Consider the following 27,691-nt stretch of genomic DNA (forward strand, 5'->3'; position numbering starts at 1 on the left):
CGCAAAGTCACATAATGAGGGCAAACAACGATGGACCTCATAGTCTGTGATGTGTGCTATACGCAGACAATAAGCTGCTAAAGCTCCCACTCGACCCCTCGTTACAGTCAGTCAATCCCAACATCAAAGGAAAGACAACCTTATGGCTATCGGAGGACGGTGTGTGTGAGTGAGAGAGTTTATGAGAGTAGGTGTGTGTATGGCTTTATGAGAGCGTATGTGTATGGTTTTTGTGTGCACATGCATACGTTCTTGTTCATCAATCTTTGCAGAAAAGCCTTTTTGGAGAAGGAAGTGGCTGCTAAGTTTTTTTAGACATCATTTTTCACGCTTAGGGGACCACGTATATACATGATCGTATTTAACTCATCCCCATTGTGTTGGGGTAGCAGACATTTCTGATGCAGCTACTCAAACTCTCAACTAGAGGTTGATCAGTTTGGCCGATTAATCGACACAGATAAGACGTCTTACAAACGGTTACGTTTAAGACTATGAGCAAGGGAATGAATTATGTCAACGTGGGTCCTATGAAGAAGTACGAACATACTGTAGTGTGTGTGCACACTTTGTATGCTATGTAAGTGAAACAAATTGAAATTGAGGATGTCTTTCGTGGGCATGTGCTTATGACTTATGAATAACTTTGTGTCAGAGAATGTGTCACTTACTCTTACAGTGTGTGTGTTTGTTTTGGTGTGAGAGTGTGTGTGCCCCGGCGTCCTCAGCCTTCTGGCCTCGTCCCATGACTCTCTGACAGTATTTGGCGAGGCGCTAATTGACGAGGAGCCTCCACCTCGTCTTGTTTTGTCAGAACATGAAGGCCTCACTGCTGGATCAACAAATTCTGGAGCTGCAAATTCTGCCATATGTCCGGCCATGTGTTCCCATCTACCAGCTGGGAGCACTCAGTGCCGCGCTTGTCTAACTCGCTGACTGTGTGACTGGGACTGTGCAGCTCCTGACTGGGCAACATAATTATGACACCAATACGTCAAATAGCGTAACTTGGTCGGTGATCCTAATCCTCAAACAATGACCCCTCGAGCGTTAGCTTTGCCGTGTCATCATACACACATGCAAAGTGTCTTTTCAAAATGAACTGCTGTTTTCAATGGACATTTAGGCTTCGTCGCATCAGACGCCGAGGAGCACTGACCACGCTGTGTTACTTGACGTGTTGGGAGTGAGAACGGGTTGGACTGGGCCAAGTCCTTCACGGAGCTGGGAATGGTGACATATTAGAGCTGGTGACTGAGAGTGACTGTCACTGTTTAATCCCTCTGATGTTATAGATGTATGTTATGTTAAAGTGCTTTGGATAAAATCCTCTATCATACGGTCCATGTTTTGTGGAATTAAAGGGATACTTTGGCTTACGAGGAATTAAGTGTTTTTCCTACTTAGCGAGAGAGAGTCAAAGTCAAGGACGCCTTTTTTACAGTGATGCTCCAATTTCAAAGCTTAACAATGTTGTTATAAAGACCTTTAGAGAAGCTTGAGAGATTAAATGATCTGACAAATTGCATCTTTTTATATCCATTTCAGACACCTGGTACAGTTGATGTTGTCACTTTAGTTTATCTAAAAGAGTTATGCAGCCGACATTCACCGTGGTCACAAAACTCAATTAGACTCATTAGATTCCGAGAACAGGAAAACATATGAAGTGAAGAAATGATACATATTAAAATATTACTGCATTTTGTAAATACTAATCTGTTATCATCATCCTCCAGAAAAAAACTAACACTTGGCTAATAAGGATTTAAAAGCAAGATATGTTTTCATATTTACACTGTTTTCAGTTCACCAGAGGTCAACGTGAAGATGCAATTGAACATGTTATACCCACAACAGTTAATAACGACTGTGTTAGTGGTTTCCACTCGCATTAACCAGTAAAATATAAGAAATGTTCTAGTTTTACCACTGTCTCAATTTACAACCAACCCCATCATCAGTTAATGAGCTCCTCAACTGGCAAGCATTTATTATTTTCCAAGACTTACCAAAACATATAATTCTATAAACTCTTCTTGTTAAATGCTGACAGCTGCTAAAGGGAAGCTAATAATACGTCAGCGCTGCTGTTATTTATTTGTACAAGTCTGTGGAGCTCAGAGAAAAACATTATGGGCTGTCTTACCTGGTTTGGTGACCGAAACTCTTGGTTATTGTCATTCATGTACATGTTGTCACCATCAAACTGTGGGAAGAAACAGAAAGGCGAAATGAACATGATGTGCAAGAGAAGCTTTTGAGAAATGGGGGCCGTGGAGGTGGTGCAAAGAGGAAAAGCTCTTTACGGGTGGCCTGAAGTGTGAGACTAATGACTTTGTCACTTTGGTTAAACCTCGTGGTGGCATGGCAGCGTGGGTAATTACTGCTCGTCAGCGGGCCGGTAATTAGGCTACATGAGCACAATGACGGGAGATGGGCTTCTCCCTGTGGGCTCTGCTGTGTGTCTGAGAGAGAATGTGAGAGTGTGAATGAAACTGAGAGAGCGTACAGTAGTAAAGGGTGTGTGTGTCATTGAGACCGTAGACCCAGTACACGCGTGTGTGTGTGTGTGTGTGTGTGTTTGCCGCGCGCAGTGGGAACATGCTGTGTCTTCAAATCGAGCTAACAAGGCATTGAAAGATCACTTGCTGCAGGTGCCAAAACACAGTTTGACACGGCAAATGACCCTTGACCCCCGAGGGGTTCTGCGAAACAACACCAGGTCACCAGATGAGCGCTACATGCAACATATTTCTACTGATATATTGTGCTGCTGAGCTGAATGCCTGAAGACTTCTCAGCTTGAATCAGCTTTGCCGAAGCTATGAATGAAGGAAAGAAGACAATGCCGATTCTGTTTTTAGCTACAGAGAAAATTAGATTCTGCCACACAAGTGGCTCCGCAACTGAACCTGTGTCAAGGTGACAGAGAAACTGTTACCATGTTAAGAAGAGCTGTATTGTGAAATGCCCTTGGTTTTCAAAGGCATCAAGCTTTTTCATACCACGCTAGCAGTAAATGGAACAAACCTTGACTGGACTGGATAATAACGTTCATGAAAACAAACACACACAGAAAACCAAACGTGTCAAATAAAGCCTACTTTTTCTGTTGGTTGGCTGAGGTCATTCTTTGTGATATCAATGTAAAGACTCACGAAAAGACAGTAGAGACAACATGATCAAACTGGACAGCATTCCACGTCAAATTCCTCAGATGTGAAGATACGGTGGGGGGGGGGGGGGCTTTTTTGTTTGGGGTGATCCACTTTGTGCCGATGGAGAAAGCGACCGAAGGCTTCAAAGATAAACACACGACAGATAAGAACGCAATTGGATCGCGAGACATACCTTTTCAAAACAATAACTAGGTAGACTAATGGACGGAAATGGGCAGAATTCCTGTGGGTGACATCTAATATCCACACTGGTAGACAGGAACAAGTCGAAGTAGCTAAATGAGCATGAGAGTGGCGAGGAGAAATTACTGTACATTACTGCAGGAGAACGGCTGGGGAAATGAGCGCCTGCCTCAGGGCAATGGCTGGTTAACGATGCATATCATGGAAGCCCTTGTGAGGATTCACGTGGTTATTCTAATGATTACATTTACATTCAACCACAAACGCAAACATGAAACTGAGACTGAACACTGAATTTAAACCTCATTCGCACCTCACATGACTAATCCAAAAAGCCCGACACTATAGCAGAAAAAAAACGACAAGTTTATTTCAAGTGAAACTGAATGCTCCTGGCTAATTGTTCAACGCTACCTGCTGAAGTTGCCGAGGCAAATTTGCTTAATGAAGCATGGCGGCATCTGTCAAAACTGCAGTAAAAAGCAACATTAGCTCACTGAGAGGGCCAAAGTGATGTTGACCTTGATGTCATATCTGCAATAAACTATTCGCTCCTCACATGAAAGCCTCTTGTCCTCGCCTAACTGAGCAATTTCATTCCATTGAAATCCACTTTGATGTCACTGTGATGTGAAGCCATTTTAAGAGCATATTTAGGATAAGATTCTCTCGGGTGAAAAGAGCATAGTCAGTGAATAAAGTCATTTTTAACCACAAAACGCTGCCTGGTCTTGTATTTTAACTTCTTTTTCAAACTGAATTCTTCAACGCAAAGCCTTATTGCTGTTTCTTTAGTCTCCACCGGAAGCAATAGAAGTCAATGTTCATTTTCCCTTTTTTCAAATTACGTTTGTAAAATAATGTTCTCCAAAAAGGCCAGAGACAGCCTGGAAAGGTCAGCCATTTTGTGCTTCAACATGGCTGCCCATATATTGCAATGTAAAGCTATTTCCCCCTGCTCCTCTCTCGATAGATCTCCTTTGCACAGCCTCGCTCTCCCACTTAAAATGCCAATTTATCCTCGGCTCAATGCTATCAGCTCAGCCATTACTCAACATTTACTGCAGAAATCATCTTCTCTTTCTTTGTTGTTCCCTTTCTCTCTCGTTTTCCCCCCTCTCGCTCTTTTCTCTCCATCTTTCTCTTTCCACTCTCCGTGTTACAACTTCCTTCTACATCTCCATCTCTCTTTCCCCCTCTTTTCCTCTGTTTCTTCAGTGGGCCTTGGCATCGCTTTCTCATCGGCAGTCTAATTGGGCATTCTGCCTGAGACAAGGGCCTCGTTAAGCAGTAATTACACACATGTTGTTTTCGGCAAACATCTCTATTTGGATTGCTTTGCATGGTAATTGTTCAGCAGGGACCACTGCTCGCGATGTTTCCCTCCGTGACACACGTGGTGCTGGGAGAGAGGAATAAAAACATGGTGAAGAAGGATAGAGAGGCAGAGAGGCAGAGAGGGGGATGTGAGTATAGAGAAAATAATAGGTTGTGGAAGGCAGACAAATTGAGAAATAAAGAATGCACACACGAGAGAGAGGGACGATGAGAGTCACAGAGACAGAAAAAAAAGGATGAAGGCACTGCTGAGGCAGTGAATGGAGAAAGACAATGAATAAATGACAAAGAAAGAGGAAGACAGATTCAGCGTGAGAAGAAAATGAGGTGGAGCAGCAGAGAGAGAATGAAAAAGACATAGAGAAGGAGTAAATGAGGAAGAAAAGTGGGAAGACAGTGAAAGAGAGAGACAGGGAGAGAGAGAGAGAGAGATTCCCAGAACTAGGTCATGCCTTGCAATCATCGACAAAGCTGAGCGTTTCAAAAATAATGAAGCCACAAGGAAGTAATGCTAACTAGCATATCCAGGGAAAACATGTAATATTTACACAGTGCTAATGGTGCGATGCAATGCTGGGATCTTTTCATCTTTGAGTACACTGGTGAGACAGTTGATGGCAGGATTGGAGGCCAAATTACAGACTGCTCTGAAGATTGTTGTTGATTAATGGACAATTTCAATAAGCTCCTCATAAAGCTTTCTAGGCAACATCTGTTTGTGAATGGGGTTGGCTGGAGATGAACCGCCTGTGTGCCTGTGTAATGCCACAACTGTCCAGTCATCAGAGAGAAAAATATGACCTTGCAATGATGAAAAAAAAACAACTATATTTTGATCGACAGGAAACCAATTATCTAGGAAGCAAAATAGAATAATATTTGCCATAGTTTACACAACTGGACCTAATGATTTGAAATATACAAATACTACAGTCAACTATTTTATACAATAAGACAACACAAAACTACAATTCAGGTTTATTTATCACAGGCTTGTCTCAAAGGGCTTGGTGAGTAGTGGAAAGTAAAGATTTGAGGCACTTTATGCAACTTTCTTCTTTTGCTCTATAGGTAGTGCTTGCTTTACTGCGGGTTAAGACTTTACATACAAGACATGTGATCGCTGGTAAAATATTATGCGTTGTTAAATATATATAACGACTCAACAATACACAAAGTTAAGTTTAAGTTTTAAGTTTATTGTCATATACATTTACACATATACGAAATGTGTCCTCTGCATTTAGCCCATCCCTAGCTTATTGGGAGCAGAACAAACTAGTTTAAAATCTTTGGCAAGTTACTGCCTCAATATTATTAATCCAATTATATAAATAACTCTGAAAGAGGCTAATTCTCTTACTTAAGACATTTTTTTAACATTGTACCTGTTCTACTGTTACTTTAGTAAATGATCTTACATCTTCCACCACTGGGCTTTCCTTCCTATCATATGCCGTATTACAGTGCATGGTACACAGGATATGACAGTAGAGGAATTATACTTTTACACAATCAACATTCAAGTAGACCATCGCAACATCTGTAAAAGTGCAACAAATACAAACATACAGCATCGCACTAGAGAACCACCACAAAAAACTTTTAGAACTTTTCAATATATTTAAAAGGGAATCTATAAGCAGAATGTGTAATACTTGTGACTTTAAAAGCCTTTGCCAGTGCACCAAGTATCTAAAAATAATTCTCTCACCGAGCGGAATTAATAAGCCCAGAACAGTACACAGCCATTCTGTGAAGAAAGGGGTGTGGTGGTGGTGGGGGGCTCATGCAATATGTATGCCTGTTTGAGCACCCTTCTTCATCATCTTCCCCCTCTTCTCTTTATTTCTCTTTTTACGTCTCTCTCTCTCCCTGGTCCTCTGTTCAATTAAGCAGCAGGAGAGAGACCTAACAAACCTCAACCTGAGACAATATGCCACTGAATTTTGATGTTGCCCAACTTGCCACTGATGGTTCAAAGCCAGACGAGAGGATGAGATAGACAGACACAGTTGTATGCACACAAATATGAATACACGCACACACACACACACACACACACACTTAACAACAGAGGAAGAGTGAAAGACAAAGAGGCTGAGACAGAATGGAAAGACAGAAAGAAAAGAAAGAACGGAAAGAAAGAATGAGCGAACAAAAGAAAGAACTAAAGAACTGATGAAAGAAAGAACGAAAGAAAGCAAGCAAGAAAGCAAGCAAGCTATTTATTTCAGAGTTGCATGGCAAAAGGAGAGAGAAAGAGGGAGAGAGGAGAGACTATAGTAACAGTTCTGGTGTTGCACCACGCCCCAAGCAAACAATGAACATGGGCAAACAATGAACATAGCACGCACGCACGCACACACATGCAAAATGACACACACACACACACACACAAAGCCCATAAAAAGCGCAGCCTGTGGCCATGGCGACACATGCTCTGTTGTCGTTAGATAAGGGAAACAGGGGCCTCTTCCTGGGTGTGAGAGTTTGATCCTGCACACACACACCCACACACACACACACACACACATAAACTACAGTACTTGTGCACACTCTGCAGCAGCACTGGGGTCACATCCACGCCCAGCATCTTATGTACTCTCACCTTTATCTGCTGCATGGTTCATTTTCATATGCAAAACCCAGGCTATGTTTATCTGGACACACTGTGCTCCGGTCAGCGGCATGATCAGATATCGACAAGATACAGGCAGCAGCTCCTCCTTTCTCTCGGAGGGATTTTGATGGAATTGTGTTTGGAATTTCCTGGCCTTGTGCCATCCAAGAAAGTATTCAGTTAGAGGAATTGGAAACGTTAATCGCCGCCATGTTGCATTTCCTCTCAGACTGTCTACTTTACCTCTCCAGCTGATTCTGCTAAAGAAATATTTAGTTTTATTGTCAGTGAAGTTGCGATCAGTTCAGAGCTAATGAGCATCAGCTCTGTTTTTTGTGATTAAGTCTTTAAAGCATTCCAGACGCAAACAGACACATAGTGCCAGAAACGGCTTGGAAAAGAAAAAAGAGAAAAACAATGTTTCCACAAAAGACACGATACAGGTTCCAACCGCTTCCGGCTTCACCTATACCTTGTGATGTGTAAAAATAAAACAGCAGGCTGAAGCGCTCATTCATCCACTTTCTGTTGCACCGGAGCAACCACAAAACAGAAGTAACAGTCAACAGCAGAGATGGAAGGGGAGATTGAGGAGAAAGGCTGTGTGTGTGTGTGTGTGTGTGTGTGTGTGTGTGTGTGTGTGTGTGTGTGTGTGTGTGTGTATGTGTGTGTGTGTGTGTGTGTGTGTGTGTTTGAGTAGAGAGAGGCCAGGTGGGGTGGTGCTAAATAAGGTTTTGTTTCCGCTATGAACTCGGATTCACGGTTAGTTAGTGAAAAAAAACAGGCCCTGAATATTGCGGACAAGTCGCCGTATAACACACTTTATACAATCCATCTAAAAGCAAAGCCCGTGTAGCAGCGGCTGAATGGCAACATGGTACTAAGCAGTGTGTGTACTGGTAGTTCCGTTAGCTCTTAGCCAAACACACCATCCATACTGTCAGCTGTTAGCCAAACACACAGTCCAAGACACATGTCACTGTGTCACTGTGCCTCTGGCCGCGTGGTAGCGGCTGGGGTTCGTTGATGCACTCAGCTGTGTTACCACTAGCGGCCCCCTACCAGCCAGGGGCCAGTTAAGAGTAGTAGTGAGTGAGGAGTTAGCACTCAGCAGGCAGTCACCGTAACCATGAGAGGTCCTTAAGCATGCAGCCATAACTGGGCACTCAAAGTTGTATGCAGTTGCAATATTAGCTGTGAACAGAAACTAGGTGCACATGATTCTCCCGGTTGAAAAAGCTCATAAACCGACTGTACGCTACCCAGCACTAATTGTCAGAGTTAGCCACGAAGTGTTGGACATAGTGGAGTATTTATCTGCTAAAGAGACAGATTTTTCCCTCAGGAGTTGGTGGAGACAAAAACAGAGCTAAAAGGAGATCAGGTGTCCAGAAACAGAACTCAAAATGAATGCTATTGCTGTTCTATACCAGCTTGATGTGTAAATATGCAACTGTATACCATATTAACTTAAAAGGTGGTCAGTGCCTGTCATTACTTTTGTGTAAAATCTATCCGGCTGCAGCTTTAGGTCAAAGCTGTTCCACCTGTTGGACTCGTTGGCTAAAACATGACTGCGCTGTCTCTCAAAGAGGTCGACATATGTCAACATATAGCTTGATTGTGTATCATCATTACAATCAGTCTGTGTGTGCACTAACTAGAGTAAAGAGCTAAAGGGAGCAAGCTATGAAATTAAGCACCGCTATGGCATGGGGGGGGGGGGGGGGGGGGGGAACGTCTGCACACGAGTGCATGTGCAAAGGTAGAACAGAAAAAATGTGTCAGCCCAAAGTGCTACCCACACGGCCTCCCTCATCCTGCCGTGGTGGACTTCAACGGCCTGCCAGCTAACCAGTGCTGGGAAACGCCTTCTTAGCCTCAGTACAGTGGCATCACATTTGGCAACTATAGCCCCAGCAGGTGCAGTATAGTACCAAACTCAACATGGGCGGAAAGTGATTATCCCACCAGTCTACCTGACAGTCAAGTCACACCGTCTGAGGTGAGAAGGTGCAGGTTTGTGTGTCTGTGTTTACAATATGTGTGTCCGTACAGTAAGAGCAAGTCTCTACGTGAGTTGATGTTGCTAAGGTTTCTCTGGCAGCACGAGCGGATGCAGAGCACAAGCCACTTTTAACTGACTGGGGTAAACAGCTATGAGAGAAGATAAAGGGCTGAGTGAATGTCACATTACCCCAGCCTTCTGCCTCTGTTCACCGCAGCATCAGATAACTGCAGCAGGGGGGAAAAAAAGTCTGGTTTCCTCTAACATATAATTGGTTATCTTATTGCAATCTACTGCTCTCTTGCCTCTGCAAAGAATGGTGTAAAAGTGCAAAGGGAGAAGAAGAAGAAGAAAAAAGGCTGACGTTTGACTGGCAGTAAGTAAAATAAAGCATTGTGCGCATAGGAAACACATCAGTTTATTGCTATAGGTGTCCGTGTTCTGTGTGTTGGACTGGGTCTCTTACAAACACCAACATGGCGGCATGGACTTTAACATGCAGCATAAGACATATAGTTATAGAAGGTGGGAAGGAAGTGTTGCAATTGTACTGTGGCATGTTCACTTTCAAACACCAAATAATTATAGAACCTGTAATACATGAATTAATATAAACACACTGAACAGTTTTACAGTTTACTAAACAGGGAAGTGTGCTATAATATTACCAACAATATCAGACAGTCCAACAGACGATCAGTGTAGTTTCAACAAAAGATTTGAAATGCACAGGAAGTAACTGTGCAGCATATGATTCTGATAGATATTCAGGAAGTCTGCCATGTGTTTCATTTTTTGGCACGATACTTACAACTTCTCAGTCAAATAATTCAATTCTGTATTACAGGAATTTATTAATCATTAAGTAAAAAGCTGGTAAAGATGTCACTGGTGCTTTCAGCTTCAGACTTCACTTGTTTCTATGGAGGCACACACCCGACTGTGACTTTAACAACTACAGGGGCGTATTTTGCACCTTTGCGGGTTTTCACACTTATGTTGCCGCAATTAAGAAACATAATTACTGACATCATCTGTCAATTCCAGTAAGTGGGCTTGTTTGTGAATGCAAATATATATGCAATATTAGCATTGTGTGGTGGAGAGTATAAAATAATGAGGTTTTTTAATGTATTCACTCATGTATGTGGAAATAATGGACGTGTTCTTAAAGGGGTTTTCATGTCTTTCAGTAAATAAGTCTCTCCATGAAGAGAAATTTCATCACAACTCTAGATATCCTCAGTTTAGAGCCTCCAAAATACCACCGGGCGCAGGTCAGTAGCTTGAAGTAGACCTTTCCAAATCAATTGGCTGACAAACAGAAATCAGAAAGTGGGGGCTTGGCTACTGTATCTCACCACAGCAGTGGACAGTCTTTTCCTAGCTGGATTGATGCCTGGAGGGTGGGCAGTGTGGAGCCTAACCCCTCGTTCACCCACAGTGTACCGGGCCTGAGAGAGAGAGACGGCAGGGAGAGAAAGAGAAGACAAAAGTGGGGAAGGAAACGAGACGGCGGGGCTTTAGTTTTTAGTTTGCAAGATACAAGCAGGGCATTTGTAAAGGAACATGTCAAGACCCCCCCGCCCCCCCTTCCCTGGTGAACCTTTCTCTCCTTTTCCCTTTCTACAGTTGCTCTGCTCTGCCCAACATGCCCAGCACACGTGTACAGGGGGAGGAGAAATGACATGAGACCTACACTGTGACTCTACGCAGCGCCATGCAAGGGGAAGAATGGAGGTTAATGAGCTGACAACCCCTCCACCCCGAACACGCCTCCTCCCCATGCCCACCTCCCTACTCTCTTGCACACACTGACAAGCATATACACAAACCCCCTACAAAACAGTGGGGCTGAACGCTGGCGCTGAGCCAAGGATCTGGAGACTTTCAGAGTATCATGAAGCAACGAGTGGATTTACACCGCATGTACTTTGATAATTGGTAATCCAATACAACCGAGATTATCAATATGACCTGCAAACATCCGTTCATATTATCAAAAGCGCATAAAAAAGTGAACTAAAGTCACACTAGTGGCCCAATGAGGCTCAAATGCTCATTAGAAAATGAGCAACAAAAGCATTTGCAACAAAATTGTTGAATGGTTGAAAAAATGTGTGGGTTTAAAAGTGGGCTGTGCCAAGTTGTTATCCAAATGAAACGGATTCATCCTGTGAACACTACCGTTTTTGGAATATTTTGTATAATGAGTCCGGCTGAAATTTCCCCATTAGGTTACAACTAAAGTGTAACTTTTGACCTGCTGGTGGCACTGGTGATAAGTGAGGGAATAACCAACATCATTAGGATTCATCCTCTGGGGACCAATGTCAATACATTCAACATTTCACTTTGGACAAATGGAGTCAGATGGATGTCGCGCTGTTAGGATGGCTAAAAAAAACATCCAAAAAACAGTCCAACTGCAAGTGTCAGCTTCTTACGAAACACTATCGGCAATGATACACAACAGTTGACCTGTAAAGAACAAACAGCTCTTGCACCTAGACCACAGACCGAGCTAAACATATCATGCTGTTATATTGCATGCAGTGCTGTGAACAACCAATCAGACCCTCAGATGCACCCCCATTTCTTGGTTGTCACGTGGCGTGTGGGTGTGCAAGATGTTAAATAAAACCTCAGTGGCCTTTACGTTTCATCACCGGAAAACCAACAAGTAAAGGTGACAATTTTCATCTGAGTTGAAGCATGCAGAGAAGTGAATTAAAGTGGCAGAGAAGTAAAACTGCATCGGGGTTCAAAGGAAAGCGTTAGTAAACCTTTTAGTAGATAAAAACTTAGTTGAGTTCAAGTAAATGTAAAAAAAAACCGACATTTGCATGAGCATATCTGAGGTTGAACAAACAGATGGACTGAACACAGAGGACTGCTGGCGTTTAATTGATGTGTAATACAAGCCCTTATTCATATAACTCCATACTGACCTACTACCCGCCTGGTTAAGAGCTCCATCACAATCTTGACACCCCCGCCTTGAGCATCTGAGCTACAAGCTTTCAATAAGTTGGAGATATTTAATTTATTTTCAATAAAATGTCAATGGAGGGTATCCTACTGCAATAGCTGATGTGCCTTAATTGTCTGACATGAAACAAATACAACATGTAAAAACCATGAGGATAAAATATCACCCTTCATCACATAAGAGAACATTACCAGAAGTAGAAATAGAATTGATAATAGGCAGCAAAGCACTTCTAAAGAGCTTGAAAACAATGGAAGATGGACGATTAGTCATTAGCGCCCATTGTGAATCTTTCCAGTGAGTAATTTGTGGGAAGGCTTGTGCATTTTTAATATTCTTAAACTGAAGAGCCCTTAGAACACAAACTCCATAAAATAATAACAGGCGTTTCACCTTAGCACTATCCGAGCCTCTCAATTATTCACTACTAATGAATTGCCTAGGGTAATATTCTTCCTAAGTACAATATCAACCATCCCAGAGAGGCTGAATCAGCTCGCTCAAATACTTAAATACATTTACTCAATTATGCTCACTGTCCCCAATATGAAAGAGACAATAATGTACAAGCTTTCCTCTCCGTACTGTTTCGTACGCTCTGTTTCAGCCTTGATATTTCAAGACAATCCTCACATGCACAGCAACTCTTGTAATGATTAATTGATCAAAAGTTTTCAGCGAGGTTCCGGTCTTTCCCTCTGTTTTTGCATCTGTGGTGTGGGAGGACTCAATAAAAGGACGTGTGCTGTTGTTGTGGTGTCTTGCCTCAGTAACACAGCAGTAATGCAGGCCAGGTGCCAGGTATCCACCAGGTTTTGCACTTTGCAGCCCAACTTGCCACCTTGAATATCGTGTTGCTGCCACATCGCTGATGAGCCTTCAGGGGCCGGAGGCAGCCTGAGAGCAGAGAGTGGGGCTTCACATCTCCAGCTCCCAACAGGTAGGAAAAGGACGGGCATAACAAGTAACAGCATATAAAGGAACACAATATAAGTGTGGCATGAGGTGTGCAAATGATTAAGCCATCAAACACAAACAGTGCAACCCTGCAGTCGCCTACAGTTTACATTTTTTATTATCTCTGCTAAGTGCAGGAAACTGTAGAATAACCTTCAGTATTTAAACGCATAACCCTAAGTGAATGTAAATAGATTTTGCCATCTGTTAGCTTCATCTATAGGGGACGTCTTCATACTGGGGAAAAGTGTGTGTATCTATGTGATTGTGTGCTTTTCCACTGCTTATTATGCTCTTATGCATCCCTTCCAGAAGTGAAAACCCAGACAAACTCTTGTTCTCTGTACTTCACAATATGTTTTTATTTCATAAACAATTTCACCGACATAATCGTGTTTTCTTTTGACATTTCACATGTGAAATAAGATCTTTCCACACACTCATGTGAACGCATGAGAAAAAGCTGGTTCGTTGAGATGATGATTGAGACATTCTGTATTGTTCAGACACATTATAAGCTATAGATAAACCATAGATATGTGCAGATACAAAGCGCAATGTAATACAAGTGCTGTAGTTCTGCGATTCTGTTTCTCATTTGTTTGTTTTTTACAACCAGCGTGCTTGCACATGTGCAAGTGTTTATAAATGCGCGTATTTCATATCTGCAGTCCACTCAAAGAAACAAACTGAGCATTTGGCTCTATTTCTACGATCTATACTGTTATCACCATTCAATCAGAAACCCAACGATGATCTCCCACTGCGTAACAGACCAGTTCAGGCCTGAATAGCGCTTGTCAATTCCATGCTACCCGGCTGTAATCATCAGTCTTTGGCTGTAACTACACCAGAGAGAAATGTAAGCGCAAAGGATCCCGTTCCTAGACAGCTGGTGGTTGTAAATTCCTATCAGGGAATAAAAAAACAGGGAGGGAGGGAGAGAGTTTGAAAGAAAACATATACTATTTTCATTTCAACTGCTTTAGGGATTAAGGCTCAGGGCTCAAGAAAAAACTGCATTAAAATAATCCACCATTTGCATGTTTTATCTCACAAAGGAGGCTCACATAGACACACATACACACCAACCCCCACTCTCCCTCCCTCCCCTCTTCGCTTGCATCCCCTCCCCCATTCTGGGTGAGCACGCACACACACACGCACACACACGCTCATACGCACGTCACACATATACACACACTGTCATCATAAAACACACACACACACACACACACACACACACACACACACACATTGAGATCAACCTGCTGCCATCTGCTCTACGCACTCTGTACAATCCTCACAGAATACATTATTCACTACAATACATCACATCACATTCCCTCAATGTCACAGCCTTGTGCTGCAGAAGAGTGAGAGAGAGAATGGGGGAGAGAAGAGAGAAAAACAGCTATTGTACTCTGGTGAGAGAGAGAGAGAAAGAGAGAGAGAAAGAGAAAGACAGAGAGCAAGAGAGAAAGAGAGAAGGATCTTCTTGTATTTTCATTATTCATGTAAGTGTTTTGTTTTCAAGTGTTAGAGTATTAGAGGATAAGTCTGATCTATTTCAATGAAAAGAGCAAAACCAACATTGTGTTCCAACTTCCCTCTCTGTGAGAGCAACACAGAGCTAAAAGGACACAACTTCAAATGAATGTTAACGTTGCTCCATGTCTTCTGGATGTGTAAATATGCAACAGTTTACTAAATTCTTCACTGAATAGAAATTAAATAAGAGAAATACATACAAAACAGTAGATGTCTCCTTGTTTACTCCTTGTAACTGCTATTTCTTGTGTGCAAAGCATGACGCACACATGATGTGTTTGTGTGCGTGGGCGTGTGTGTGCGTGTGTCACCATTGTGCGGTGGCAGAGCAGAGGGAGTGAACAGCTGGCAGGCCCACACTTGATTACGTATTGACCTGCTTTGCATTCACCTGTTATTCAGCCGACCCTAATGTTTCCACTTGGCACTGCTGCAGCCGAGCAGCAGTTAACCTCGCTGTGAGAGCAACCCAAGCAAGCCTTAAGTAGTTTGTCAGAATAGTTTGTCGAACTTTGCTAAATGCCATTCTACCTGATCCTGAAATATTAATAGTTTTTCACTTTAATTATCACGCTTTGACAAAAAGCTTGTCACACTTCACAGTAGCTGTAAATACAGTCTAGATTCGATACATTGCTAACGTGCTGTTTTTTACACTCTTAAGTTCTCAACTGGGTGCAGGTGAGCTCCTGACTGCAGATAATTAGCCTTTGAAAATGTCCCACGCCTGTCTAAACACACCATTTGAATGGCAGAAAACGTTGCTGCGTCAGACGCTTTTCCTTCTCTCCACTCCTCTTCTTTGCCTCCTCTCGTTTTCTCCCACCCTCCATCCTCCCTCCCTCCTCTTTTTCCCAGATGCTCTCTCGGCTCTTGTCTGTGTTTGGGCTGCGACTGCGAGGGGTCACCGCCTGCCTTGTTCTCACACGTGGAGCACTGAGCGTGTGTGTGTTTGTACGTGTGTGAGAAAGGGAGGGCAAAACAGCAGACACTCATCTATGAATGATTATATGAATGAGTGTGTGTGCGTGAGAAAGAACGTCCAAAAAAAAGAGAAAAGGAGGCGTGTGAGTGTGTGAATTTATCCCAATGTCTGCACAGTTGAGCCTGAGTGCATTTCCCACCGTGTGTGTTTCAAAGTGTTTCAGTGTGTATCTTTCTCTTCGTGTGTGTGTGTGTGTGTGTGCCTTGCAAGCTCAGTGCCAGGTCTCTCTAATGAGTCTGTCAGGCGCTGTTAGCGACGGCGTGCTCCCCTGGCTCAGCGCACTCCTACAGACACACTGTGATTAGCCGGGCCAACGGCACGCCACTGGGCCAGATTAAACACTCACCACGCCGCCAGGGAACACACACACACACACACACACACACACACACACGCACACAAACTCAGCACAGCACACATTAGAGCATTACACTTGCCCGCGAAAGCACCACAGACTTACTTAAACACACACGGCTTCATCATCATCGCGCCCATTAGCCTGCTCCGATACTTGCCCTCCAGAGCCGGGTGTTGACGGCAATAAAATTGAAAATGAATGTGAAATAAAAACAATATACAAGCCACCTATGGCACCCGCAAAATGCTAATATTTCATTAATCTGTCTGTGTTTATTGAATTCCTGTCTGCCGCTAATCTTGAACATCACTCAGAATTAAGGCCAACCCTTCTGGCTCCAACGGCTTCCAACATCTTCATTAAAGCGACATGAATCACTAATTACAGGTAATTACCCTTTAATGAGCGGCCCAGATGAATGAGCAGATATGCAGAGGAGGGGCAGGCATTGAGGGGACACATCGTTTTTCATTCCTCTAGGGCCAAAAGCGGACTCTAACTGGGTGTTACAGCTTGACCGTTGGCATGGTGGTCTGGTTAGAAAAGGCTGGCTTCACTGCCGTTTAAACATGTGTCAGACATAACCCTGGTGTATGACACAGGATACTGAATATGAGTTATTTAACTATTTGTACCAGATGGGTACATACTGGGTTGTATCTGTTCACACAAAACCAGGAGTTCAATACACAATAAGCTACTAACAATGTTCATATGGGTGCCTGACTGTTAAGACACACCGATCCTATCATTTGCGAGAAAAAAGAGCAAAAGTCAGAAAATGTATCTTTGTCTCTAACTGAACAATGTTCTTTTTATGTTCCGATTCCATTCATCACTTTTTGACCCATCAAATACATCTTAAGATCAACTGGGTCTCCACCAGACGGCAATCTCCGGTTCTGACAAGTGAAGCCATTAGGGAAGTGTCTTAAACTTATATTCGTTCTCATGGCCAGGGGGCGACTCCTCTGGTTGCAAAAAGAAGTCTGATTGTATAGAAGTCTTTGAGAAAACGACTTTACTTCTCACTTGATTTATTACCTCAGTAAACATTGTCGGAGTTAATGGTCTCAATTGCTAGTTTAAAGTCTTCTTCAATCCAACATGATGTTCATTTAATTAATTATGGTCCCATTTAGAGTAAAATAGACGATAGAACAAGGTATTCTTCAGGCCGTAGCTACCTTGTGATTGACAGGTCACTACCACGGCGTTGTCTGGTGTCTGTGTTTTCATCTCGTAACTTTAACCCGTTGACAGTGTGTTTTCAGTTCATGACAGTTAATTGTATCCAAAAGATCAAACTCGAGGCTTCAGAACAGCGATCCACAAACCAATGGGTCCACGGTGACTACGTCCACTTCTTATATACAGTCTATGGTCCCCTAGTTTGGGATCCACTGTTGGACATTATTTGGAGATAAAACTTAGTTGAATTTCAGGAGCAGGACCACTCCTCAGCCACTCGCCCACTTCCGGCCACGCTCCTATAAATACCTACCCACTCTAAGCCTCGGCACACTCGAGTTTTCTGCACCCCACCCTCCCTCCCTCTTGTTAATGGTTATCTCCCCCCATAGTCATCATGCTCTTATCCCATGGAGATCGGGGATCTGCAAGGCCCGGGAGCCGCAGTGGATCCGCAGCTAAGCCTCCCCCAAACCGGACCAGGCCAAATCTCCATCAACCATTCCTCAACACTCCAAACAACCGACGAAGGCTCGCTCCGGCCGAGGTGGGGCCTAAGCTAGTGAAATGAAGCTAATGGGGTTGTTTCCATGCCATAGTAAGTGTTTGTGCAGTTTGGTGACCTTATGTGAAACTGCATGTGGCTTATACTTCACGGTCATGTTTAAGCATCTTCGGGTTCAGGAAGTCATGTATCCGCTTCTATAGCCGTCTGCTGGAGGGAGCCTATGATAGCGTTCGATACAAGAAGCCGCAGCATGCTCTTAACCAGCATTGAGTGACTGGCTTAGACAAGCTGTGATCACCCTTCACACCAACAACAAATTGGGGTTTTCCTCGGTCAGCATTGAGAGGGAATATTACCGGCACTGTGAGAAGTGAGATGTGTAACACATTTAAGGTGGTAATGGATTAAAGTGGGCAGCTTTTCTAACTGTGAAGGTGTAGGAGGTGCAGACTGTAACGACGGTTTCTTTGTTATTAAAAAAACAGTTTATTTTTATTCTGCCGCTGTCGCCCTCTCACAAAACCAACAAGCAAAAATGAGATTAATCTGAAGAAGTTGGGAACATTAAGAGTGAAGTTTCATATCTTGGGCCTGCAGAAGAAAGTCCCCTCACAAGAAACTGTCCACCAATGTTCAGCTTGTTTTTGATTCTTCTCCTCCCTCTTACTTGCTGACTCTCGGGCCAAAACGCCCATTTTCACCCCTCCGTGTGTCATCTCAGGGTTTTCCTTGTCACCACCATGTTTCCTGTCATCAGTGTGTACGGTTGAACAGTGCAGTTGCTGAAAAGGCCCCGACACTGTAACTGTCTCTCTCTCAGATGTGGTCAAAGACGTTTGTCTCCAAATCTAAGGTAGTGTGGCCTTGACATCTTTTCTTTCTTTTTACATCTTGTAATTCCCCTACATCGTATGTTAGACACATTAACATACTAAAGCGGAAATATTGGGCCGATTGGAAACTTTTCGTTGTTCATTTTCTTCTGCTTGCTCGCCTTTAATCCAGGCCCCTGGGATTCGGATATTTACAGAAATAACACTTTGTTTACACTACTAATCCAATCACTACGCTAAAGTTCATTCAATTTGTGCCCTGACAGTAACCCCCCCCCCCCCCCCCCCTCCGTCCTCTAGAGCATATTCATCGTGATGCCATATGCCCCGACACAACACTGCATCTTTTCTCTAGCTGAAATGTGCAGAATGTGACATACTGTACTGTGTGGCACAATGGAGTAATTGTGTTTTGTCCCTTGAGGGAAAGTATGAGTTGGAAGAAGGGGGATATCAGTGCAGGATGTATGCTTTCCAGCCTCATCTGACGAGCCAGTTGTAAGTGAGGGCAGCTCATGAAGATACAAATGGGCAACTTGACTTCAAGGATGTAACTGTCTTGCCTGACCTCCATTACAGCAGGCTTTGATGGCCTTCTTAGCTTTTTAAAGTCAAGCCATATCATATTTTTTGCAGCACTTTAACACAATATACTTCAATAAATTCTTTCCCTGCAGGGCAAAACAGCATATTAGACATAGCCCTATATATTTCAAACTATCTCAAATCTGTTCCAGATGTACAAGAGAGTAAAATACTTTCATGAAAGACAAATATAAGTTGGGACTTAAAATGATAAACAATGAAATGCCAAAAGACTGCATGAAGTTAACTGTCCTCGTTGTACTTCACCTCTCCTCCAGCACGACACACAGTGCCTCTTTTGTTCTGCCACTCATTGCTTATGTTACTGTAGAGCACTAATGCACACAGATCGATAGCATTCTTGCCATTTCAACACATTGAGCTGATGTACGGACACACAGTTGGAATTGATCCTGTCCTGTCAACACAAACTTTTGTGTCGGTAAGTCTTTTTCCTGCTGAAAAATAAATGGTCTTTAAATAAAAACCCTACCCTTTGTAGCTTGACGTTGACATCTCTGTACTACACATTGAATAACTGCACAGCTGATGGTGATGTAAAGCTAGGTGGGTGGGAAATGGTGTAACGGAGGCATTGAAACCAGCGCATCGAAATCAAAACAGAACATCTGGCCCATTCACGTAAATCAAATTTAAAAAGGTTCTGTCACTTCCAAATGACTTTTCTTGCCCATTGTAGACCTTTTATGATTGGGGAAATACAGGCTCACATAAAACTATTTTGAAACAGCTGTAAGGCAAGGCAAGGCTAGGCAAGTTTATTTGTATAGCACATTTCAACAACAAGGTAATTCAAAGTGCTTCACATGAAAAACACAAAGGCAAAAGTAAAGGAGATTTACATTACGCTGTACTCAATCAACCATACACTGCCGCAATTCTGCAACTACTCGCACACAAACCACGTCTGGAAAAGATCTCTGCCGATCTGCGTTTTATAGTGTATGCTTTGCACGAACTCGGTCCCGAAGGAAATGGCGATATATTGTGCAGTTCAACCATACACTGCCGCAGTTCTGCAATTACTCGCACACAAACCACGTAAAGCTGTAAAGTCATCGCAGCCATTAAACATTTTAATACACCAATAAAAAGATAAGTCAGAAATGTAAAAAAACTAAAAAATGCATGCAAACTAAACAATGCATGTCTCCTCTAGAACAAACAAACCAAGCCTTATCAATTTCCTCCCCCACAGGATGTCCACCGCATGCTAGCGAGATTTTACGACCACGGCTGAAAGGTGCAAAAAAAACCAAGCATGTTTCAAGTAAGCAAAACTATCAATCTGCACTTTTAGCTTGCAGTACAAGGTGCACACAGTCTGAATATAGTCTGAAACCTTTGATGGCATGAAGGCTGAAAACAGGAACTGGCTGGGCTCACTCAAACAGGTCATTGTGTGTGCTGTACTGAATGGCTGGAGAAAAGGAGATGACTGATTTAAGAGACATTTGTTTTGTATTTTAATCTTAAACTTGCAGCATCTAGCACATACACATTTGAGCATGTTTTGTTTATTTAATTTTGCAGAAATTTACAGACAAATATTCGGTACCTTTTAATGTGACAAGATTTCTGTCAAGCGAGAAACACCTTTCTGCAGTTAAAGTGAAAAATGTCAACCCATGTCGTGTACATTGAGGATTTGCTGCAGGCTATACAGCAGCATGTCATTACACTTTAGATAATTTAATCTGTCTGTTAAGACCTCTGATCCTGCACTGTACATGTCTGTTTGAGTATGAAAAACAACAACAGGATGAATCACAGTATGTTTTTTTTCTTTCCTGCTATAAATCATATAGTGGTCTTTTAAAATCATACATTGTAGGAGGAAACTCTTTCAATTTTGTGAAGCTCTCAGCCCATGCAATACAGATAAAATGTTTTCAGTGATAACAATAAAACAACTCTTTTTGGGTCGACGAACCAAACCATCAGCCTCTGAAAGGCAGAGATGGAGAGAGGAAGAGAGGGAAGGAGAGCACTAATCTCATTACCTTCTCTTCCTGGCATGAGAGAATATTCATCTCTCTGAGGCAACTGACAGGAAGGTGAACACCAAAAAATATATATATAATAATTCAATCGCACATCCCACCACTTCATTTTCCATGTAATTAAATCAGCTAAATGTTATAAAAAAAAACATGTAAACTCCGTCGATTACTTTGAGCCATTTGCATTTTTAATTCGACCAGATTAATTCTAATAAGCGAGCTGGGCTAAGGCGATGACAGAGCAGGCCTATTGTGTGTCTGTCACACTCATTTAATTATGTCATTATGTCACATATCCTATTATGATAATTGGCTTTTTATTCTTAATCAACAACCAGCCAAAGCTATTCAGTAATAATCTCTGACTAGTGTACTTTTAACCTTAAGCATTATAGAAGTTTGCCACATGTATAACAACCAACTGATGAAAAAATGGTAAAAAAGCAAAAACAGTGCAATGCCCTGGCTTACTCAGTCTAGCGATTTGCTCCAAATGAAAAATGACTGTCAAGAAGCTGCATGTTGACACTGGGTATGGGGTGTAAAGCAAACACATTAGACGGAGGAAATGGGTATCACCATCTTCCCCCTGCAAGGTAACTAAGCAGAGAAGACGAATGTGTCTGATGTGTTCAGCCATTTCCTCTGCTCCCTCTGTGGGGAGACACTTGAAAACAAAATCTCTGAAGAAACTGACCCTGCTGTTTAATTGAAAGACACTGCTGCAAACAAATAGGGGAAGTGGTGACCGATTACAGCCTGGGAGACATGCAGCCAAATGACTCTGGCAAAAAAGATGATGATGTTGTGGGTGAAAATAGCAGATGTAAAAACTTGCACACCTGCAAAATGAACTGCATAAATGACCATTTGTCATAATGGTTGATGAACTGGAAATGGTTTTAGGTTTAGTCACACTGGCATTTCTTTGTAGCATGTTCAAATCTCAATGTATAAGTGAAATCAAGCTACTGTTGTAAATGTATGCAACTCGTAAAACTGAACAACAAAGTAGGAAATCTTAATTTATCAAATAAAGCAATTCTACCATTAAAATAAATAGATCAACATGACTTTTGACTTCACAAGCTCAGCAGGCACTTAGATAAGCTCGCAGCTACAGCTAAGATTTTACTTTTGCAGTTAACAACAAACTTCATCTCTGCCACGGAAATGTTTGTATACATAAAACTCAATTTCACACATCTATTCCTGGACTGTCTATTGTCGTGATTTAATTAATTCTAGGGTGACAAAGAAGATAAAAACATCCCAATGCTTCCTTGCACAGCAGGAAAAACAACCAATTGTACCCCCAGACTGCTACCTCAGCAGCAATAACAAAGAGGAGCAGTCACATGCAAGATGTGGTGTTACAGTGATGCAAAGATGTAGGACGGATAATGCCAACCAGTCATATCGCCAATCACCATTTGCAAATAACTTTGTTGTCTAATATGTGGTATGGGGCATTTTGAACCCGGTCACAGCAATGCAGCGGTTAAGTTATGTGTCATTTCTTTCAAATAGTCAAACAGGAAATGTGCATTGAGCTTTTACAGCACCACAGTGACAGTAATCTGAAAACCACAATCAAATTGTTATGTTAATGCTTTCCCTCACAAGATGATTTAAAAAAAGTGTAAAGTGAATGCTGTCAAAAATTTGATTAAAAAAAAAAGAATAAATCCCACAAGCTTTTTTTTGTTTGAGTAAGATTCTCATGATCTTCTTCAAACATAATCTAAGACTTGCATAAATTATGTGGAACGGTTAATTCCAAATTCAAGAGCCTGATTTCCAGTCTTTCATTGTTTTGGTGTCAAAGTTAAGACACATAAGTGGTAAAGTCAATCTTAACCAATCAAACACTGAAGAAATAGAGTTAAAGCAATCTTTGTATGATCCAAAATGGCTCACTTTCTCACACTCAAATTCATCCGTCGCTCTGGACTGAACAACAAACACGCTTCTTTCATTCAGCGTAAATGTCTTTGTGTTTTCTTTTTACAATCAAGTGAGGTGTTTCTCAGTTATTGTCTATCCTCCAGTCAACAGCATACTCATCCATACAATATTAACTATATCTGTGACATTCTCAGTCCTTTTGTCAGAACAAAGCCAGTATAATAATGGAAAAATATGTCATCCATTTAATAGCTCAAAATGTACTGTAAACAATGGCAGGAAAGCGGTGGGGGCTGCAGAGGGCTTTGTTTCAACAGAAGCCACCCTGATGCAATTGACGGTTGGCCCTTTAATGTTTGCAGTTTCTTACTGGCTGCTCTCCTCTCAACAAAATGCTTGTGCAGTCATCTCACTCATGTTTTTACTCTAAAATTAGCCTTGGAGTGCAGCAAGCTGTCAGTGCTGATTCAGTCGGACAGGCACAGCTCAGATGTATTCATTTTCTCATACAGGAGAAAAGTGCTTTTTCAGGTTTCACTACACCCCACTCTGCCTATATTCCTGTGCATCAGGGTCCTTTTGAGAAGCCGGTTTTTATTTACCAGAAGAGATTTTGAAGAGATTTATCTCCTGTGGCAAGAGACAGATGCAAAAGAAGTAAGCACGGCTCCTCAAACATCATGTTTAGCGCTCTAAAGACAAGACTTACTTAATACTGAATAAACGTTTTTCTCTTTTTTCCACAGTCAGACCTTATGAAAGTGCTGTATGGCCTCACGATTTTTACTCAGTAATTATCTGTAAAGAGGACTTAATAAGTTCCCCCTTGAGTACACACAAGGTGAGCGTTACTATGGAGACGCAGAGTGCTCCTCTGTGCTCCGTGGCTCTGCAGCCTGCTCCATTGTGGCGAGAGACAACAGCTGTCTTTACCTTTGGCAGGCAAACAGGCTCATTAAGGGCGGCCATGTTTGTTTTTGTGCCCGATACCTAGCCCTAAGCAAACACTGCCATATCTCCACTCCGCAGCACTCGCGGCCTCAACATTTCCTTCCCTATTGTGGAGGTAGGCCCTGGCACGTTGAGCCTCGCTGTATGTTCCTTTTTACTCCCGAAAGCTCTGGCCGAGTTGCCAGTGGCTCTCAAAGAATGCGTGCTTAATTGAGAAATTTAGTCGAGGTCGGAGCTGACGAAATGCTGAAATTCAGCTTGCACACACAGCTGGGATGCTATGAATGTCGAGTATGCGTGACATACATAATATCAGACATTATAATGCCCGATATCACTTCTTGCGGTCTGGCACAAGAAAGCCTTCCTTGTTTGTTGTGCCGTCGATGTGATAAAGGCGTTATTATTACAGCTAACAGTAAAGTCTGCAGTGAAAGGTTTCATTGGCATGTTTTCTCCGCTCTCAGCGCTGTCTGTGGCTTGAGCGACAAGGCAGGTTGGATTCATAACGCTTTGACAAAAATCCCATTTACAAGGGAAAATGGCATTGAATGTCATTCCATTACTGCAGACAGCAAACATGGGAACACTCTAACCCAGAAGGCATTCACATTAACTGATACAAAATAGCAGAAAGACTATTTTTTGGCTCTCCTGTAACATAATGTACCGCACTTGGGAGTGTTTTCAGCCGGAGCATTTCAAGAGTAGCCTTCCAAAATGAACTCACTTATTTGATTTCATCCCTTTTCACCATTTGTCAAGCCCAAAGTCACAATGCATTGTGAAATGAGTTCTTAATGTGGAGTAATGAGGCTGTCATGGCAAAGCAGTCTCTGCTTGTTTGAATTTGACTCATGTCGTAGATTCAATTAAATCAGCTGAAGTCAAGCTGGCCCCAGGCCAGATCGGTAATGGGTGACCTCATTCAAACAATGCTCTGACATATTGAAACAATAAGAGGAAGGGCCTTGAGTCAGTTGCAAAAGCAAACTCCACTCAAAAGCGATAAGGTAGAAAAATTACAGTGAAGTCACCAAAGTGTTTGAAACACTCATGTAGTCATCTTCAGGGTCGTTGTTTTTTAATATCTTTTTGCTGCCACAGTTGTTGCTTGTGTAACATGTCATTGGACAAGCTGATTGTGTCATTAAAACCACAGTCCTAATGGAGTGCAATAATACTCAGAATGCACTTGGAACAACATGGCAAAAGCAATATGTCACCGGTAATAACCAAAGGTAAACATCCCTATTGCAAATACACTAAAGCACATTTGCTGTGTGAACTTTGATCCCACTTCCTTTGCCTATAATAACTGGAAACAAAATTGCTCCAGCTTTAGAGATAAAACTACCAAATGGATTTTAAACACAGCTGGCCCACCTCTTCTTTTGGAGGTTTACTTGTCCTCAGAAGTCTAAACTGATTTATTTGGATGTTGAAATGCCTGGAATCTAAATCATGACACAAACACTCCCAAGGCTATGTAAACAACCTTTCCACTTCCAGTCTACAACCATGCTGTCTGAGCAATAACTTGAGTGCCAAGGGCAAAAGCACTTCTCACTTTTGGAAGGGTCTCCAATGTCACACAGTTAAGAAGGTGCTCCCCAGTTTGTATAAAAGGCCATAGGTATCGCTAAAAGGCATATTCTACCTCTACTGTCAATGTTCAATTAATTATGTTACTCATTTTAAGGAACATTTACCATTTATTACGTGTAAATGTACAGTTTGGAAAGACAGAGACATCCTGAGTGCTTTGTAGAATAAACAGAAACGAGGTAACAAAGTGAAATCGGAACATCTTGTTTTACTCACTCTTGTTTCTCTATTCACCAGGGCCAGCGGTTACAGTAAACAGATAAAGGAGCACACACACACACACACACACACACACAGTAACTGCATCTCATTAAGCGGCATTCCCTCTGGCCCTTATTCCATTGGAAATTAAAACTTGGGACAATTAGTTGCAGATTGGTCTCAGCTCAGTGCACTACAGTAGCACTCTCAAGGCTCCGAGATGACTTAATTACAGTCTCATCTGAAAACTGTGCGACGGTTCTGTGCTGCAACAAACAGTGAATAACTGGAGTGACGGTCAGCCACACCAACAGTGGCGCATGTAGATGCAGCCGCTGGTAGCTCCCATGAACTTTGCTACATTTGTGTTTTAATTTGACGTCTTTTTTTGTGTTTCTTACTGGAGCGCGTGTCTCATATGACAGTATGAGACACGGTCGTCAACACCGGAGAGGGAAGCATGTGTATTGGATAAAGTACAGGAGACCTCACCACCCACGACTTCTGCCAACCAGCCAGACCAAAACGCCACTGACGGGAGCCGAAATTGAAGCTAAGCTAACCCAGCTAGGACCTAATATTCCACTCGGCTACTCAGCCTACTCCTGGCTGTCTGATGTCTGGTCGCAGGAAAATAAGATGGGTGAAATAAGACTTCAGGCTAACCCAACAATGGGAGGTCGGCGACTGTTGTGGTGACATATTGACAGACCTGGCTCCATCCTGACATCCCGGATCAAGCTGCACTTGACGGACTTTGTGTTCGCATCGATGATGCTCGGTGCACAAACATAGTGAAAGTTGATATGATGTTTCCATTCCTCCTGATGCCGATACAAAAGATGTACTCCATCACTGTTTTTGTTTTGTGCTGTGTCATGTTTTCTTGGGTAGTAAACGGGCTGGAACTGCGTTTCGTTGTTCAACCTTGTGTTGCATAGTGACAAATTATCCTTGAATCCTTAACAATGGATGTCAGCCAGCCACCAGCTGATAATCAAGATGTTTTGGCTTCACTTTTGGGGAGCGGTCAATGATGCCGCTGTATGCGCATTCTGCATTTGCTCGATGCACTGAATTCAGGTGAAGAAGAAGCTATTTTAAGTCTCATTTTGATGCAAAGACTTGTTAATAAGCCTGAGTGTAGCCTCGCACAACACGGAAGTGAAAGCAGTGCTCTGTTGATATATTTCTGAGTCAAAAGTTTAGGTACAATTTTAATTTGCCTCGAGGAAATGCACTGGAAACAAGGACCGGTCTCTTTTTGATGCAAATATTTGTACATTAGCAGGAATGTGGCACAACATGAAGGGAAAGCAATGCTCTGTCTATTTAAACGTAAAAGTGCAGTAAAAATATGTTGTCCCACGAATCAATAAATTATTTGCAATAAATAATATTGATCAAAATAATTTGAACAATCATGTTGGCTATAATCATGCAGCTCTTAGCAACATGTTAGTCCAAAACTGCTGATCTGTGATCATTTCTACCAAAGGAAACGGGATGAGAGAGGCTCATGTTCAACTGTTGCTGAGAGCACTTGTTTCCTTGTTTGGGAAACTGTTTGGTACTTCACTCTCTTAGTCTTGGTTTGTCACTAATATTCTAACTCTATAGCACTCTATCAGTGCAGCCCCATTCAGTGACAACCCCCGAATGAAGTATCTCAGCGTCACTACAACTTAGTTCCATGGACAGAGTG

General features: G+C 42.4%; 1 protein-coding gene across 3 annotated transcripts in view; it reads right to left on the minus strand.

Annotated features, from left to right (window-relative positions):
• LOC306780397 (TOX high mobility group box family member 2-like) overlaps positions 1 to 27,691 on the minus strand; it is a 71,003-nt gene that overhangs the window by 32,712 nt on the left and 10,600 nt on the right. For 2 of the 3 annotated variants that reach the window (XM_079272763.1, XM_079272762.1), the window contains exons 2-3: positions 10,696 to 10,788; positions 2,150 to 2,209 (exon numbers count right to left, since the gene is read on the minus strand). In XM_079272763.1, coding sequence (XP_079128889.1) covers positions 2,150 to 2,209; positions 10,696 to 10,788 — 153 coding nt within the window. The remainder of the gene's footprint in view (positions 1 to 2,149; positions 2,210 to 10,695; positions 10,789 to 27,691) is intronic. The other variant, XM_079272764.1, reaches the window with a different exon arrangement.

The sequence above is a fragment of the Melanostigma gelatinosum genome, assembly GCF_949748355.1.
Source record: "Melanostigma gelatinosum genome assembly, chromosome: 8".
NCBI lineage: Eukaryota > Metazoa > Chordata > Actinopteri > Perciformes > Zoarcidae > Melanostigma > Melanostigma gelatinosum.